General features: G+C 43.2%; 2 protein-coding genes across 3 annotated transcripts in view; one reads left to right on the top strand and one right to left on the bottom strand.

The window, feature by feature from the left end:
• The window catches only part of DNAH6 (dynein axonemal heavy chain 6), a 239,399-nt gene extending 228,413 nt beyond the window's left edge, over positions 1–10,986 (bottom strand). Inside the window, exon 1 of the mRNA XM_078056370.1 lies at positions 10,704–10,986. The gene's annotated coding sequence lies outside the window, so the exon portion shown is untranslated. The remainder of the gene's footprint in view (positions 1–10,703) is intronic.
• Positions 10,987–11,088: 102 nt separating this feature from the next.
• SUCLG1 (succinate-CoA ligase GDP/ADP-forming subunit alpha) overlaps positions 11,089–18,990 on the top strand; it is a 30,725-nt gene continuing 22,823 nt past the window's right edge. The window contains exon 1 of one of the 2 annotated variants that reach the window (XM_078056369.1): positions 11,089–11,372. In XM_078056369.1, coding sequence (XP_077912495.1) covers positions 11,276–11,372 — 97 coding nt within the window. In that variant the 5' untranslated portion in view covers positions 11,089–11,275. The remainder of the gene's footprint in view (positions 11,373–18,990) is intronic. The other variant, XM_036117337.2, reaches the window with a different exon arrangement.

Below are 18,990 nucleotides of genomic sequence, written 5' to 3' on the forward strand. Positions count from 1 at the left end.
CAAGTTGATATTGTGTAAAATCACAGTTTTAACTTCTTTTTTAGCACTTAGTATCTCACAAACATTTATCCTATGGTGATTGAAGATTTTTGGACATGGAGACACATCTGTCTATGAACCAGGAAGTGAGCACTCATCAGTGAATCTGCCAGCCCCTTGGTCTTGGATTTCCCAGCCTCCAGACTGTGAGAAATAAATTTCTCTTGTTTATAAGCCACACAGGTTATGGTATTCTTCTATAGCATTCTGAACAAAGACACCACTCTACCCCAGCCAAACAGTATGGAGAAAAAAACAGGGCCCACCCCCACCTCTGTCAACAAAGGCCAAGGGGGTGACCTAAACTTCCATCCTTGCTCAAGGTACCCCCTACCCCTTCAAAGAAGACCTGGTGGGGAGCTGGCCCTTCATTCCTACTCAGTAATAATAAAGCTCCCCCTCCCCCAAAAGGGTATCAGTGAAAGCCATGTGGGATGCTGGACATCCATCCCCACCCAGCAATAATGGGGCCATTCCCCCTCCCTTCCTGGATGGTGCCAGAATTGGCCAAGTGGGAAGCCAGAACTTTCACCACCATTCAGTAGTAACAAGGCATCCTCCACCTCCTGAACTATCATTGCACTTCCTGTAAATCTGTAATTCTTTCAAAATAAAAGTTAAAAAACAAAAACAAAAACAAAAAACAATGAAAAGACTTTGCTGTCCTCTTTCTCATCCTCTCATGATCATGCCAGATGACTGTTACATGGGGGTGGGGGAAGGCAGCAAAGAGAGAGAGAAAGAAAACAACCCAACATGATTGAGCCGATTTCTAATTGTTTCCCAATTGGTAAATACTTTGAAACACTGTTTCTCTTTGCAACATGCTGTTGTCCTCAGGACCTGCTGGCACTGCTCATGTGTATGGCATAAAGAGTATAACCAAGGCATTGAGTATGAACTCCTAAGAACTACTACTGGTCAAAAGCAGGGAGCTGCCATATGCCAGGAGCTACATGAGGATCATTTGGGGAGCTTTTTAAAAATATAAATTCCTGAGATGCCTCACTTGTGAGATTCTGATAGCTTAGATCTTGAAGAAACATCCCTGAGCCAATGCCCCAGTGGTCCCTGTTGGCTCCAAAGGTTGCTTTGACTCAGAGCGGACCAGGTTCAGGGATGTGCGGGGGTACTCCTTGATCTGTTCCATTCTAAATATATGACTTAGGGTATGGCGTTTCTCTTCACTCTTGTTCGCATATTGTTTTTGATGACAGGGGTTTTGCTTCCCCAGTTCTGATTAATTTTCAGAATAAAATGGAATGTGAGAAGAACCCGGAGTTAAATGAAACCTGTTGCCCTCACTGCTTTGTGTTTGCCACCCCCCCACCCCCATCTGACACCTGACACCTGTGTTCTTAACTCTTAACTGCTTCCTCCTGGGGGTCTGAGTGTACAGAAGGTCTCTTGGAACACTGTGATTGCCTCTGACAACGAGAACAAATTGACTGCAAAACCTAGAGTGCCATTCAGAGCCACATCTGCCAGACCCTGATAAGTGACACTCAAGTCTGCCCCGAGGAGCTCCCTCCAGAGAGTAGTTGTTGGAAAAACCAGAGCTGTGAATCTGGGTTGCTTCCTGTCATGAGTGAGGACAACTGGGCTGGACAGATCCAGCAGGTGGGCTTAAGGCTCCAGGAAGACAACCCGCTGTTAGCTTCCTCAGGAGGCAACAGATTGCACTCTCTTTATTTTTTTTTTAAGATTTTATTTTTAAGTAATCTCTATGCCCAACGTGGGGCTCAAACCTACAACCCCGAGATCAAGAGTTACATTTCTCCCAACTGAGTCAGCCCGGCACCCCTATCTTTTTTAAAATGAGTCAAATAAATAAATAAAATCTTTAAAAAAAAATTAGTTGATCATATTCAATAGCTTGATACATTAAGCGCCTGTCTGGTTTTATGTCACTTTCAGGAAGATCCAAAACTTTTGGTCATCTCTTTTACTCAGAGGCATTACTTAAATGTCAGCTCCAATACCACCATAAAAATAACTAATTTCATCAGAGGAAAGGTGAACTAACACCACCAGGGAGCTTACATGTGCCAGGAAGTGTGCAATGTACTTTTTGTACATATTGTTTCTTCTATTCCTTATAATAACCCCGGGAGGTAGGTGTTATGATCCATATTTTATCTAAAAAAATGTATGGTTTGTGGAAGCCGTACAAGAGGGGTACTCCCCAGAGGTTAAATTTGTGAAGGTACGTGTGTGTGTACGGGGTGGGGGGGGGGTCCTCCTCTTCTTTAGCAAGAGAAATTGCCACCTATGTCATGGCAAAGGCAGAGGCAAGAAATCACCTGGGAACTTTTGAAAACAGCTTCCCTTAGATAAGTAGGGTGGACCAACTTGGGCTCACAGGATGTGACCTCTCTTTGAGGTGGGTGTAGAGGAGGGACAATTGTTTGGGAATTGCGGGTCACCCAAAACAGAGGATGGTGGATCTGCAAGGTGGACTGGTCTTGAAGCAGTACTCCAGGATCACTGGGACACTGCTCGGTAGGAGAGGGGGGCGTAGCAATCAGTGTTTCCTGAGAACATGGACTTCGGCAGCCTGGACCCCTCTCACCGATTTCTGTCAGAGAAAACAGCCAGCTGTCATTTTCTGCCTCCTTCAGACTCATTAAACATCAAGAGGAACAGAATGTCAGATCTCATTGCTGTTTTCTGAATATGGGGAACAAAGCAGAGCATATGAGTCGCTCCTTGAACTTCATTAAAAATAAGTGAGGAATCTGAGATTCAGAGAGAGTAGGTGATTTTTCCGAGCTGATACTGCTGTGAGTGCCATGGCGGAGGTCTGAGCTCTGGACCGTTTGATGGTGAAGCCCATGTATATTCTGTCCCATATGCTTGTGAGCTGTGTCACCTTCACCAGAACTGGGTGGACACGTAGAGGATATTTTCATTTGTTTTCCAATTTAAATCTTGTTTCCTTTCTGTTTACCATTTCATCTTGCCTGTCTTTGGGCTAAGTTCATAGAAAATCCTTTCTAGGGAAAGATCCCGTGTCAGCTGTTATTAAGCATTTGAAAGTCTGAGCCTAAAATCATGAAGTAGAGATAAACAGGGGTATTGGGGTTGTGTACAACATTAGGATCTTAATCCATGATAGCGGGACACAGATTCCAGAGTCTCTTGTGTGCCTTTGCCTCCACCTGAAACACCTGCTGCCCGCTGCTGCGCACCCCCCTGGCCCCAGCACTGAAAAGTGCACCCAAGTCTGTCCAATCGCGTAGTCCCAATGCTCTTGCTAGAGGAGTCAGGACAGAAGCATTCTCTTAGTGAAGGGTTCAGTTGGAATTCTGAGGACATGAGACCTCATGACTTACTTGCACTATACCTGAAGGATACACCCTAGATTTTTCAGTTAAATGAGCTTTTAATAATAGGCAACATTTATTGAGTGTTTACCATCAATTATAGTCTCTTTTCTAAGAGTTTTATGTGGAGTATCTCATTTAATCCACACAACAAACCTATGAGATAAGTACTATTATTAGCCCTACTGATAGGAGAAGAAAGTGAGGCACAGAGATTTCCAAGTGACATATACAACTGGGAAATATCCAACAGGGCAATGATACCATAAACTTTGAGGGTTGAGTTTTCTGCTGGATAGAAACTATTTACATCTCTACCAGACAAAAATCTACAAGCTAACAGAGAGCTTCACACAGTCTGGGTCCTAATCACATCATTTCATCCATAAAAAAAACAAAACTATTGATTTTTTTTCTCGTTATAAAAAATAATATGTTAACCTTGGAGAACACCTGGAAGATATTGAAAAGAATAAATCCCAAAGTAGAAATTATCTGCAAAATTTATAATGAACAAGTATATTACTTTTGTATTAACCATGAAAGAAGTTAAATAAAAGTTCATCTTTCTAGAGAATGAAGTAATAATTTGGAGGGCATTAGACAATGTTCCAGAATGGATTGAAAGGTGTGCATCCTTTTGGATCCATGTAGATCCTTTCAACTTCTGTCAGGGGATATCAGACTTCAAAGCCCAACACTCTCACTTATTGCACAAATATACGAAGGCCCAATGAAAAAGGCAGACTTCATAGCCCCAAGAGATGAAAATGTTGATCACAGATGAGTGATGGAGCCTGAGCCAGAGCCACCATAACTTGGTAGCTGTTCAAGTCGTTTTTTGTGGAGTGCTTCATCTTCCAGGAACATGGGTCACTCTCCACCACCTTACAGTCCTTTCTCAGGCCACCACCAGCTTCCCAAGAATCCTCTCCTTTCTTTTCCATAGGCTCCAGGGCCCTGCTTTTCTCTCCTTAGTACTAATTCCTTCTTTGCCCTTCTACCAGGCTGCAGAGTAGGACACACGTCACAATGTCTTCAGCTACATTCCAGAGTCTCAGGGAATCTTGTTCTCTCCTGGTATCTTGGATGTTCATCTGCTACAAAAAAATTAAACAACACACACACACACACACACACACACACAAAGAGAGAGAGAGAAAGAGACAGAGAGAACTTCCAGAAGATGTACCTGATGAAGAAGGAAAGTTATTCTAGAAGGATCAGAGGTGGGTGGAGAAACAGCTTTCCTGGCTATAATTCCAGAAATTCTCAACATGACTCGCTCATTTGTGTGAAGACACTGGCAATCTCTATTAAAGTGTACAACAAACATGTAACTTGGAAGGGACTTTCAAACTAGGCCAAAGTCCTAGTGTATTTAATCCCTCGGCGACAGCATTGCCCTGAGAAACAGGGCACTGTCTGCAGAAGTTCTTCGAGGTGGTGAGAGACTGGCCGGACCCAGCACTGGGCAGCATGTCAGCCTTCAAAAGAAGGGGAAAAGAGGGACACTGTCCCTCAACCAAGCTGTCTTCTTTATGGTTTTCCTGAGGATTGACTCTTGCTTTCTTATCAGACTTTCTCCTGGAAGGGGCATCTGGTGGATAGTGTGATGCACCACCCAGATGCCCCTTCAATGAAGGACATGCTGCCCTCTTAACGGGGAGTGCTGTTGGTAGAGAGTCTTCAGCTGTCTCCCAGCTGCCCCAACCCTTTCAGGAATTTCCTGAACACAGACGGCTGCCTCAACCATACCATATGATCACACCCCTCCCAGGGCTGTTCACATCTTGGTGACAATCCATGCAGGGGTATAGAAGCCTGACCATCTTGCCCAGTTCAGGGCAATTCTGAAGGGCTTTGGCCAAGACTGTCACTGGACCTGCACGCAGCTGGACCTCTCCCTCTTGCCAACCTTGCTCTCTTCCCTTCCCTTCTGCAGGAGTTGGGCCCCAGGATACTCTTGCACAGGGTATTCAGGGCACCAATCCTGCAACAGGGCTCAAGTATGGGGAAAAGAAATTATATTTGGAAACCACTTCCTCTAAAGGGGAGGTCAAAGCTCTTGACACTCCCGTTAAGGATCCAGTGCAGATGAAACCTCCCCTTTGCAGGTGCTGAGTGGGACAATCATTCAAAGAAGTGTAAGAAGCTCTCAGGAGGGCCCTGCAAATGCATTTCAGAAAGTTCTTTGTCCTCAAGACAGCCAAGGTGACAGTGCCCGTCCCTGGAAGGGGAGAGGGAAAGAGCCTGCCTCTGCTCAAATCAGCCAGTGGTGTTAGTTAGCTGGTTCTTAGAATTGTGCTGTGTGATTCTGCCTCTCTTTGAAGCTGCACTTCGGGTGAAAATAATCCCCAATCTTTCTGACTCATTTCTTGTAGTTTTCCAAAAGCTGAAGCTGTGTCTGAGGTCAAGTGTTTCTGATTTGTGTTGTACCATCTTCCATAAGGAAGGCCAAGGATACAAGCTCCTATTCTCTACATTTGTTTTATGAAGGGATTAGTCATACCTATAGTGGCGCCTGAAGGGCTCAGGCTGGCTCATCAGCCTCTCATGGCTACCATTTGTTTCTCTTCGTGTGCCTGTATCACTGAGGATGAGGCAGCTTTTCTCCTTTTGGAAGGCAGCTGGCAGTTTTGTTTTTTCCCCAGAAAGAAGTTGGCAGAACTATGCCCAGACCCCCATTCCTATGTTGAGACCTACTCCCCAATGTGATGGCATGAGGAGGTGGGGCCTTTGGGAGGTAATTAGGTCATGAGGGTGGAACCCCACGAATGGGATCAGGGTCCTTATAAAAGGGACCTCAGAGCACTGTCTTGCCCTCTTTCTGCCAGGTGAGGCTATAAAGAAGACAGCCCAGAAGAGGGTCCTCGCCAGAACCCAACCATGGCGGCACCCTGATTGATCTAGGACGTCCAGCCTCCAGAACTGTGAGAAATAAATTTCTGTTGCTTATAAGCCACCCAGTCTGTGGTACTTTGTTACAGCACCCTGAGCTGAGGGACTAGAGAAGGTTCCTTTTGTCCCATTTCCACATGGCAGAGTCGGCCTGCCTAGGTGAACGCACACAAAGCTTTGGCACATCCAGATTGTAGCAGGAAGGTAATCTGTAATATTAACTGATGCTTTTCCTTCCAGTATCTCCTTCTATTCTTTGGCCCTCTTCTCCCTGATATTTCTACTCCTTCCCCTCACCAATTTCTTTTTGGCCTTCTCAGTCCATTGCCCCAGGAAAGGAATGTGTACCTAAAAGCCCCTGAGAATGACAGAAACAACTTAGATTTAGGCCAAAAATGAGAATTAATGTTTCCAAGACCAGAAAAGGATCCCAGGCTAGGAAAGAGGCAGGGAGCAGGAGAGCTTAGGTGTTGATTTTCCCCAGCCCCCCTGCTTGAAGGTGGAGAGAGGTGAGTAGTCAAAAGAATCACCAAAAAGGTTATATGAAGCAGGGTGTATTCATGTGTTCAGGTTGCCATAAAGCAATATTACAGTCTGGGTGGCTTAAACATTAGAAATTTATTTCTCACAGCTCTGAGGTCTGAAAGTCCAAGATTAAGGTGCTAGCTAATTAGTTTCCTGGTAAGAGCTCTCCTGCTGGCTTGCGGATGGCTGCCTTCTCACTATGTTCTCACATGGTGGAACAGAGAGCTCTCTGGTATTTCTTCTCATAAGAACACTAATAATATTGGTGTTTAACCCTAACTTACCTAATTTAACCTTAATTACTTCTTTACTCCGAATACAGTCAAACTGGGTGTTAGGACTTCAAAATATGAATTTGGAGGGGGGAGATGACTTGGTTCATAGCCCAGGAACTTGTTGCCCCCAAGAAAGAGAGAGAGAGATGGAAAGATGGAGAGAGAGAGAGAGAAAGCCGACTGGTTATAAGATTCTGCTAAATGGTGTGTCTAGGCAAGCAGGGATATTTGCTATGGTCCAACACAGAACCAGAGGAGCTGAGTGGTTCTCACTTATCTGAGAAGAGCCCAGAGATAGCTGATAGAGCCAGACCAAAAGGACCAAAAGGAGGAAGGCATGATATAGAAGGATGCCCAGATGAGGGGCTGCCTGCATGGACAGAGGATCAAATGCTTCTTCCACCTCAGCCACCTCACCCCAACACTACTTCACAAATTTAGACAAAACTCTGGTGAAAGGAGATGGATCTGAAATCCTGGCAGAATGGGGGCTCATAATAAAATCAAGGTAAAATACAGAACTATAGCTACTCATATATATATATATATATATATATATATATATATATATATATATATAAATAAATAAATATTTCCTTTATCAAGTAGAGAATCTACCAGAGTCTTGGTCAGATTCTCTTTTCTGGTCTGATTGGATTATAAATATCAGTGACTACAGCTGATTTATTTCCTTAAAAACAATGCAAATGAGAGACTTTGTTCCAATAGATTGAACCTCTTTACTTAGCTCAGACCTGTCAAGATTCTTGGTTGCAAAGAGCAGGGACTACTTCAGGTTAAGTTAAGCAGAAAAAGACACTGCCCTGGGGTAGTCAGCATGGACACTAGTTGCCTTTATTGCTGGTCTCCTGACTCCCCCACCAGCCCTGTTCTTAAGTCTCAATTGTCCCCTTTTCTTCTCACATTAGTGGCAACATAGAAGGGTGATGTACGGGGTGGGAGGATGGATATATATGTATGCTTGCATATGTGCAAAATAGATCTGGAAGGATACACAAGAAATTGGGTAATATTGATTTCACCCAGGGAGAACTGGATGGTGGGGAAACAGGTAGAAGGAAGATTTCTCACTATATAAATTTTGTAACTTTTGATTTTTTATTCATTGGAAAAATAGCCTATTTTAAAAATTAATAATTCTAAGTCCTCTTCAATCCAATTCAAAACATAAATCTTATACCTAATTCAAAGCTCCTTAACCCGCTCTGATGTCTGGCATGATCTGCGGCTCCACAACCTCAGCTGGGAAGGAGTCAAGGTCTGTTTTCTCCTCCTTTTACTCCTCCTCCTCTTCACTTCCCTTGCTCTTGGCTCCAGCAGGGGTGGGATAAGGTTTGGATAAAATCTCTTAAATGGTGCAATCTGAGGTTCTCTCTGGTCCTTACACTCTGGAATGCTGGCTCTTTGTGAGTCTTTCAGTGGCTCCTCTCCGCCCACCCTGCCCAGGAAATTTCATCTGCATAGTATCCTGATGAGTTATGCACTCTTTGGCTGACCTCTTGTAAACCCCTCTCCACCATCATCTCCCTCCTGTCCCTGGAGGATCTTCCATGGTCTTTTATGCTTATAGTCCCTTGCCCCAGCAGAGGATCCTTAGACGGAAGCTCAGCTTTCTTTTCTGGAATCAATTTTACCCATGGGAATATTACACATCTTGCCATACCAAACGATGCCCTGCCTGCAAACAAGCGTTGGTCCAGCCAACCTCGTGCCTTGAGTTCTCCAGTCAGGAAGCAGGCATTAGTCTGTATGTTTAGGTATGACAGCCCAACTCGAGTTTTCCTGAGCACTCTTTGACTTTATCTGCTCTAGGGCCCTGAGGTAGGCTCATGGATTTCTGGGCTTCTGCAGGGATTTAGCCTGGATTTAATGCCAGTCCTTTTTGTAAGGAGTCTCTGCCACCAATCTGTCTGGGGGGTGAGGGGAGAGGGTAGCATTCAGGGGACAACTCATGACTCAGAATTCCCTTATTCAATGAATTCCAGTCCTTTTGCTTATTTGAGCTGTTAGGATGTGAGTGTGAGGATCCAAAGACAAGTCTGACCTCTTCTTATCAAAATCTGGAGGGAGCAAGCTCCTAGGCTGCCCTCCTTAGAATGTGGAGTTCTTATGGCCTGTTGCCCTCATCTCTGGGGCTTTAGCCAAAGTTTTGATACAAATGGAAATGTCCTATTCCACATCTGGTTACTCAGATCACTAAAAACTTCAAAACAGGGGCGCCTGGGTGGCTCAGTCGGTTAAGTGCCTGCCTTTGGCTCAGTTCATGATCCCAGAGTCCCGGGATTGAGCCCCACATCGGGCTTCCTGCTCAGTGGAGAGCCTGCTTCTCCCTCTCCCTGTGCTGCTCCCCCTGCTTGTGCTCGCTCTGTCTGTCTCTCTCTCTGTCAAATAAATAACAAAAAATAAACATAAAAACTTCAAAATATCCTGCCATGTGAAGAAGAAAGTTCTTATCTTTAATAGTAATAACTACCATTTACTGAATGTTTACAAGGTACAAAGAACTTTACATATTAATGCATTAACTGCTCACAACACTATTATGAGATAGGGATTTTCACGCCATCTCAGTGAGAAAACCTGAGACCCAGAGATAACATAAGCTAGCGTCAGAACTGGAATTTGAATCCAGGTCTGTTTGACTTCAAAATCAATCTGCATATAAAAATGAGTAGTATAATTGGTATCTACTGCAACTGTCTCCCACCAGTGAGCTACAGAATTAGGGTGGAGGTGTAGTTATTGTGAGTGATTGTGAGTGATTAGGTCCATTAAACATTGTGTGTGGATTCAATAAATAAATGTATATGGTATTTCTTATCTATCAATGCAACAAATAATGCTCAAAAAATAACTCAACAAATAATGAATTCTCTTTTTGTGCCAGGTGGGGATACATCAGTGTACCAAACAAACTAAAATACTTGTCGTTGTGGAAATAAAAATTCATTAAAATCGTACCAGAATTGTATTTTTTGTCACCATGCATTTTACCAATTAACTAAAACTGCAGATATAACTATTATCATGTGAAGGCTCAGGAAGAACTTTGCTATTGAAAATGAGTCTTCATACTGGGCCTATATGGAAGCCATTGATAGTATTTAAATAAATGATTGCAAGGACAGAATACATTAGATGAAGGAGGCATTTGTGAGTAGTCAAGTCCAACCCCGCGCTGACAATATCTGGGTCATGGAAGAAATATTGGGCAATCTCCGTTGGGTAATCCTACTCATACATCAGACAGCTCAGTGTAAATTATAATTACTACTTAAGTAAATTAGGATCATAATTCCACCGATGAGAACGATGAGGAATCTCAGGAACACGGTTGGAGGCAGGGAGATGGATTACTTTGTCTCCTGTTTACCCTTTGCCTCTGGGACTCTGAGGTTCCTTCTAAAGCTCTTACAGGAGTGACCGGTTGGTTTAAACAGGGAGCAACCACATTTGATCTATAACTTCAGTCCTCCGGGATCCCCAGGGAAAAGTCACTCTCATTCACTTAGTGCTACTCAAAGGCTGTATCATAGCTTGTTTAACCAAAAGATCCGTATTCCAAGAAATTAAGTGTCAGTAAGGTAGCTTATGGTCTATCTCGTCACTTCCTTACCTTGACCAGACAGTAGCCATGAACTCACTTTTTTACCATCGGTAATTCTTCCAGGTCCTCACACGGGGGGCCGGTGATGAGCATTAGCCTTTCCACATGCCAGCCGCGCTAAATGAAAGTGCAGATCGGTTTAGGGATACGAAAAGTTCTGCACGGCTCTTCGCACCTCGCCACGATTTCCTCATTCCTCTTGCCACCCCATCCCCTGGGTATGAGTACCCTCTTTGTGGCTCGCTCCGCCTCCCGCAAACCTCTACTTAAACTGCAAACTGGTCGAGGCCACCAAACTACATTTCCCATAATGCTTAAGCGCCGACCGGCCTCGCGTGGGGTTTACTCTAAGCTGCCGTTGTAATGAATGTTAGATCAAAGCCCCATTTCCGGGGAACGGCCAAGTTATCGTCCACTTCTGCGTTCAGATACCTTTTCCCCCCTCCACCTGCGATCCCCAGTGTTCGGCGAAGAGGTCTCTGCGGCGGGAAATTCGTTCAGGCGACTGCTATGGCCACCCATTTCCTCTTTGAGCCTCGGCCCTTGCCAGGTCCTCGGGGGCTTGGGAGTGTCATTGGTGGATGACCGCAGCTCTTGCTGCTGCCGCTGTCACCGCGATCATGGCATCTGGCAGCAGGGGCTTGGCAGCCGCCCGCCTCCTATCGCGCTCCTTCCTCCGTGAGTCCAGCCGAGACTCTCTCTTCCAGGCCTCCGAGAGTTCCTGGCCTCGCCGGGCCCAACGTCCTGCTCCAGGCCGCGGCTGGGCCCTCCGGGGCCGGACCTCGGCGGGTGCCTGGAGCCGCGAGAGTGTGGCCCCAAGTCGGGGACCTCCTGGGGTGGAAGGAGCTTTGCTGGATTTGTGGGGTGGGGACATGATCTGGGCAGCTGGCCTAAGTAGCGTGGCCGAGCCAAGATTCGGGTGTGGGAGCCCTGCAAACCTGGGGAATTCTCTGCCCCCCGCGATGATGAATGGCCGGATGGGGGCGGCATCTAGACTGTCCCTATTTGGGAGTGAGAGGTGAGGTGGTCCAAGATTAACTCAGCTGGGAGAGTGAGTGTCTGGATTGAGAGGTAGGAGGAGGAATGTCTCAGTAGCAAATTGCGGGGAGAGGGTAAGGCTGTCCCTTGTTGTTGTTGTTTTTCCCCCTGCAGATTATAGGCTTAGCAGAAAGGTGGGTTCTGCACCCCAGAGTCAGCATAGCTCAGAAGACTCCTAGAAGTTTAAGGTTGGCAGGGACTTTAACCAACTATTTGCAGTGTCTCCACCAGGCAGTGTGAACTCCTCAGTCCCTGAAAACTTAATACCCAAGGTTGCTAGTTTTTGAATAACGCTGACTGTTGAAAATTCTTGCTATGTTCAAAGTCTCTATGTTAGGTAGGCTGTATAGAAAGACTTTGGAATCAAACCAAATCACATTTGAAGTCTGGCTAGTCCCTTACAGTCTGTGTAATAACCCTGGGCACTTTTCTTAATCCGTTTCTAAATTCCTGTTTTCCAGTTCCGTAAAAATAGTATCTGAGACACCATCACTTGTAAGGTGCACCATTATTTTGTCTACTGCTAACAGTAGAAAATGATCGCTAATTAAAATTGTGACATGCCATTAGTTGTCAGATGCTTCCAGATTTAAGAGATGTTAAAAAGTGAGAAAATGTGCATCTTAGAAATGGTGCAGTACAGGATAATCTGGGTTCACTGTACAGAATAATTGAAACAATTTACATAAGGCATGTGTGATGTAATACACACTGAACTAAAGTTAGTTTCCTTCTCTCCTCCTTTCTTACACTTTACTCCTAATTCTGTTTATACTGAATATTGGACAGACTTAATTCATTTCTTGAGAAGATCACATTCCAAAAGTGTGCAAGGATAAGTATGCACTCAGTAGCTGCACTTACTTACCCGACCACATGAGGACAGACATTTGGCTAGATAACTTTGGCAAGTAGGAAAAAGTTGGGTTTATTTGGGAAAGTTTTCTGGAGATTATTATTGTATAATTTAAAGGACAATTGAAGGCGGCCTAGGCAGAAGGGAAAAAGGGATTTGTTATAGCGATGTCATTCTCGCCTGGTGTCCTGCTCATCTGAGTTTCTGAAAAATCCTAGCCTCAGATAGGTCTGCTATCTTAGTAGGAGGAGAGTCTAGAGAAGTGTCTAAAGAATCAGGATCTTTAATCTGCCCGTAGCAGTATTTAGCAATCCTTTTCTCACAGAACTGGAAGTTCTTTTTTCCTAGACTCTCAGGAAATAATTAGGCCTTAAAAGATCATCTAGTTTAGCTTTCTGTTGCTGGAGTGGTCTTCATTTATCCTAATCATGTGATTAATCTGTTATTAAGGGTCTAAGAGGTCTGAGATCCAAACCAAATTATCTCCTGTATTAGAGGGCTTGCAGACTATGGTGTTTAATGCAGAAAAACCTCTAAATCCCCCAAATCTTCTCTTTCTCATGCCACATGTTTAAGCCCATTTCCACGCCCACTAGAAAAACAGCCACAACAATATCACCTTATAAACTTTTTTAAAAAAGGGTGGTCACAAATTAACTCTGAGGTTAGTAATAGACCTGGAGATGGCTAGGGAATTTTGTTTCCTCTGTTTTCTTAAGTTTCAGTTGATGGTACATTTGTGCCAAAGGTCACAAGTGTTGCAATATTGATTTGAGTTAGAAAAAACAAAAAACTCCAACACTTGTAGATGTCTTCCAGAGCCCTGTTGGAATGTTTAGAAATTTTTGAGCCAAGAAACCAAACCAAACCAGTTTTATAGTTTATGAAAAAAGGGAAAGAGTCCAGTTGAAGTAGGGAGAGAAAATAAAATGAGAATAAGGAAGATTTCTTCCCTGAGAAAGTTTAAGGATTTTATAAGCACACTTGAAGTTGAGATTGTAAAATTTTTCAAGAAATACAGAGCTATGCAAGGTCATTTTAAACATAAGCCAGGAATTCCTATAAGTTAGGTCTTGTAGAGTAAGTAGGGAACAAGAGCCAGTATTTTTGAGCCTCTCAATTAGGGTGTTTTAATGCCAGAAAGTGAACCTTACAATCCATCTGGTCTCATATCTGTTTGGCAAATGAGGAAATAAACCCAGAAAGTTTCCTGGCCAATATCAGAATGGGTATTAGACCTCAGGTCTTCTGACTCTGCAGTATCCTTTCTACTAGTGCTATGTGATACTGTGAGTCTCCTTTATTGAAGTTCTGGTCTTTCTTTTTCATTCTTTATTTCCTTTTTGGCCACCTTGTTGTTTTGTTGAGGTGACTACCCTGCTCAAAGGTGCCACCTGCCTTTTCCATATGTTTGCTAAGTTGTGTAGGCCACTTTTGGAATCAGGCATTTAGAAGTGTAGTTGGAAAGGGGACCCTCAACAGTGATGTTTCTGGTACTACTGTCTGTTGCCGTTGCATCCAAGAACCAAAGCTCTGTTTCAGAAATCCAAAATGGTCTTGATCTAAATGTACCAGTGTAACCATGAGAAAGCAATTTGACTTTCTCACCTCAAACTCATTCTTCTATAGAAACATAATTGGGGATGTTCAAAATAATTTCTGTAAGTATAGGAGAACAATTTCATTTTACCAAAGGACAGGAATGTTGTTACTATAGACCCACTTTTTTTTACATTATAACACTTCTAAAATTGGGATGTGTCTTATAATTGATGGTATCTACAATAAATTGGCAGCATTTTTTCTTTCTTACTAGTACTTACTAGTACTTCAGTGGTGTTTTAGATTTGATGAAATATGGCACTTTTGGCCAACTAAGCTTCATTTGTAAGTAAATAGTGAATGAATATATAATTTTGCATTTGAATAGTGGATTGTTTGGGGTTTAGGAGTAAGTGGCTGCTGAGTTACTCTGCTGTAAGGTTCTATAGGTAGGGACCCCGATAGCCTATATATATTATGTATATATAATATATGTAGTTAATAAGTAACCATTTATTAAACTGATGAGTACATGCAAGAATAAATGACTAACAAAGATACAGTTTGTGAGGTGACGTTGGAAGAGGAGTATTTTCATGAACAGAGTCTCAGATTATTGGTTGGGAGCGTGGTACTGGTCATACAAGGCTATGGTTTGAGTCCCATCTGGGCACGTGCTCTCTGGCCATGCCTCCCATCATGCATCCCACAGCCATCTCATAAATGCTGTGGTACTGTGTTTGGGGAAAAGGACTCAGCATGTGGCTAACAGATACAAATTTATCACCCTTCTCGAAGGCACATGTCTCTCACATTACTCAGCCTCTTTCCTTCATAGCCTTTGTTACGGTTTGCAACTTCTGTAGTTTTGTGTTTCTTTGTTTAATATTTAGCTGTTTTACAGGGTAGGATGCTTCATGTGGGTAGGACCTGAGTCCATCTTGTTTGCTCCTGAATTCCTAGTACCTGGCAGATAGCTTGGCACAAAGAACACCTCAAAGCAGTGTGGTCTTTTCATTCTGCATTGGTAATGATAATAGATAGCTAAAAATGAAATAGCATTCGCTGTACCCTAGGCATTGTTCTATGTGCTCTTTATGTTACAAACTCATTTAATTCTCATATTGCCTATGAGGTACATAGTATTACTATTCCCATTTTTTTTTTACAGTGAGGCTGCACCTTTAAAAATGTTTCATATGGTAAAAATTTACAAGTATATGTGTACATACTACATACTCTATGTAGACATGGATTAGTATATTTATAGATAAACATAGGATATGCATGAGGACATATATAAAACATTTCTCGTTGGATTTTTTTTTTTTTTTAGAGGGAGAGTGAGAGAGAGAGACGGAGGGGAGGAACAAAGGGAAAAGTAGAATTTTAAGCAAGCTCCATGCTCAGCGCAGAGCCCAACACGGGGCTCCATCTCACAACCCTGAGATCATGACTGAACGGAAATCAAGAGTCGGATGCTTAATTGACTGAGCCACCCAGGCGCCCCAACGTTGGACTTATTTTAAAATATGAATTATATGTTCTCTTTTTTTAGGAAATGGTTAGTTTACCTTTGTGTTCTTGTAGGATGTGAACCCAGTAGTGGGAACATACCCACTACTTTGCTACCCAGTTTACCCAAGGCATCATATCATATCAACATCACAGAATCCTTGTGGGCAGCTGTTATTCCATTTATAGATGGGAGGTCTGAGGTTAAGGTTGATCAAAAGATCTGTCTCAGGTCTGTGGTTGGTGAGCAGCAGAGCATAAACTCAGGCCCAGGCCTGTCTGATTCCTCAGAGCAGTTCTCAGATGCTCCTGGGATATAGTCCTAAGGTTAGGCTGGCTGATTTCTAAGAACTGGAAGAGAAGGCTACACCAACACATGCCCTGCAGGTGGCCCAAGGTGTGGCAGCTACAGCCTTCATCACTGGGAAATTCTTCCTGGTGTCCAACCTCAGGCCTTTCTGCTGCCCTAATATTTAATTTAAAATGCTCATTTTCTTAACAGTAGTTAAGTTAGATATCTCATCATCTGTTGATTTATCATTTATCTGTCTTTGGTTTTGTTTCTTCTTCATGGACTTTATCTTGTTCTTCCGTTAGGCTTTGGGCTCTACCTTGTTGGCACTTCATGTTGCCCAAGTTAGTTCCTTGTCTGTTCTATGTTATGAAAACACTTCCTGGTCTGTCACTGCCTTAACTCTCCTGTTGTGAAATAGTCCATTGGTATTACATTACTGCTTCTGGATTTTATTTCTTTTTTTAAAAAAAAGTTAGTATGGAATTTGTACTAGATTAAGATAAGAGCTTTGAGCACTGCTAATAGCATTTAGGGCTGTACAATCTTTCTAAGAATTTTAGAGAAACCTATGATCTGTGCATGTATAAAAGTGGATGTAGGTTTTTCTCCTAAGTGGGGAAAAAAGAGATGGAACTTACGACATTTAGCTTGATATAAGGGTGTTTTTTATAGACTGTCTCTTGTCCTGAAATTCAGTGAAACTCAGTTTCTTGTACCCTGACTCCATAAGGCACTGTACCATAGGGGAGACGCCATGGTGTGCAAGACATGGGCCTTCTAACCATGGCGTTTATAGTTAGAAGTTCTAGAGTATTTAGATGATACTTGAAATATCTTGAACTAAATTTAACCCTAAATAATTTTTCTTAGAAATAATGCAGTAAACAAAGTAACAAAATGTGTGCAACCATCCACATACAGTGTGTGGCGTAAGTATTACATACCGCATGGGAGGGTTTGCAGGTTCCATTCTTAATCTCAGATCCCCTAAACACCCCCCATTATATTCACAAGTCATGAATGTCATGTGAAGATTTAAGGATTCCTCACTGTGCAATGTTTTACTTAAATGTGAACTTACATGAATTAATGCCAGTGAAATTCTCAGGGAATTGTTGAGTACAATGACTCTGTCATTGAAACGTGAGAGATATTTACAAGATAGTTTGACCACTATTATATGCCCTATGTTCTTGATTTTAACTTTACAGAATAACTTATTCTAGTTACTTGGTAGTTTTATCATAGAGTCAGGCTTGTATTTAAAACCAAAATATGATTGAGCATCTTTTAGCAGTGGACAGATAATTGAAGATTTGTACTGTAAACCACTTTGCATCCTTCAGCAGAAGTGGAAGAGGCTATTTTTCATTGCTTAAGGCATTTGGTTTGGGTGGAGAGGAAATCAAGTAGGGAAAGAAAATTCAGAGCTGGTCTGACAGATTTAATGTTTACAGCAGCTAGTAGTTTGCACTCTACCAGCCCACATGAAAGAGAGCGGTGGGATTGTGGGAGGGAAGGTGAAGAGGTGCAGGGGTGGGGTTGAGAGGCTGCTTTCTTGGGGAGCCTCCAACCTCTGATTCTGGACCTTGGATATTATAAAGTAGGGAAGAATGAGGAAAATGATACAAGTAAATTAGAATTTGGTGGGTTTGACTTGGAATATAAGCGTATTTTGCATTATTTCCATCCGAAAGCTGTAGAAGAGGCAGAAATTAAGGTGAGGAGAATGATAGTGGACAGCCAGCCCGTATAGTTAGGTCCTCCTCACAGCCGTGGTAGCTGGGAGAGTGTGCTTGCTGTAAGGACCAGAGATAGGGCAGGTCCATCTGGTGTGGGGCGAGTTTCTGGGACTAAAAGAGCCATTTGTGGTGATTATAGAGTACCATCATGGCTTGCTGGGGCGCCTCAGGTTTTCCTTTGGGTTTCAGAGGGCATTTGTAGGACTGCTAATAGCATTTAGGGCCGTACAATCTTTCTAAGACTTTTAGGGAAACCTCTGATCTTTGCATGTACAAAAATGGATGTAGGTTTTCCTTTGGGTTTCAGAGGGCATTTTTTTTCTTAAAGATTTTATTTATTAGAGAGAGAGGGGCAGAGGGAGAGGGAGATGGAGAAGCAGACACTCCACTGAGCAGGGAGCCCGGCGAGGGGCTAGATCCCGGGACCCTGATACTATGGCTTGAGCCGAAGGCAGATGCTTAACCCACTGAACCACCCAGGTACCTCAGAGGCCATTTTGACTGCTAGCATTCCTCATTCAGTTGACCTACATGTCCTAGAGCAGTGTTTCAGAAAAAGAGGAATATAATCGGTTCCTTATCTAGGACCTTCTGTGACATGTTGATCTTTACCATACGGGTGCAGGTGGGTCAGTTTGGTTGATTTGGGGCCAAATTGGGTTGCGTGGGCTAGGACGAGGGCAGAGGTGAAAGAGTTTTTAGTTGTGGAGAGATTACAGCCATGGGCAGGAACTGTACAACCCTCTCTACTTTCTTTAGGAGGTTGGAAGTCAAGTATCAAGGATTTTAGGAGGGAACTGCTGGAAGTCTAGGGCTCAGTTCGGAGATAGCCCCAGTAAGGAATCCATCCCTTAACCCTACCCTCTCTGACCCTCTACCCCTCAAGCCCTCCCCCACCCCCAACATATACAGACTTACTTGGAATAGGAGAGTGTATCTGTCCCAAATGTCCAAGGCCTATTCCTACCACAGTTCTTTTCACACTGTGCACTTATGGCCTGTTTCATGTCAGTTCAGGTAGATTATGATTTCCTTGAGGGCTGAGACTCTCTTATTCAACACTTTATCCTTGATACTTGGCATTGTGGTTTGGCATAGGTGTTCCCCGATGTTGATTAAATAAACGAATGATGACAACTCCAGGAACTGGGATGTGTGCTTGATTATTCCAGCATTCTCTCATTTCGGTACCAGTGATACCTGGTCTGGCATCCTATAGGTTTCTTGTCAGGACTAAATATGATCAGGAATTTCTTATGTTTGGATATAGTTTTTTGGGTTTGGCCCAAAGGTGATGATAGTCTATTA

This window comes from Halichoerus grypus, chromosome 10 (assembly GCF_964656455.1).
Source record: "Halichoerus grypus chromosome 10, mHalGry1.hap1.1, whole genome shotgun sequence".
NCBI classification, from domain to species: Eukaryota; Metazoa; Chordata; class Mammalia; order Carnivora; family Phocidae; genus Halichoerus; species Halichoerus grypus.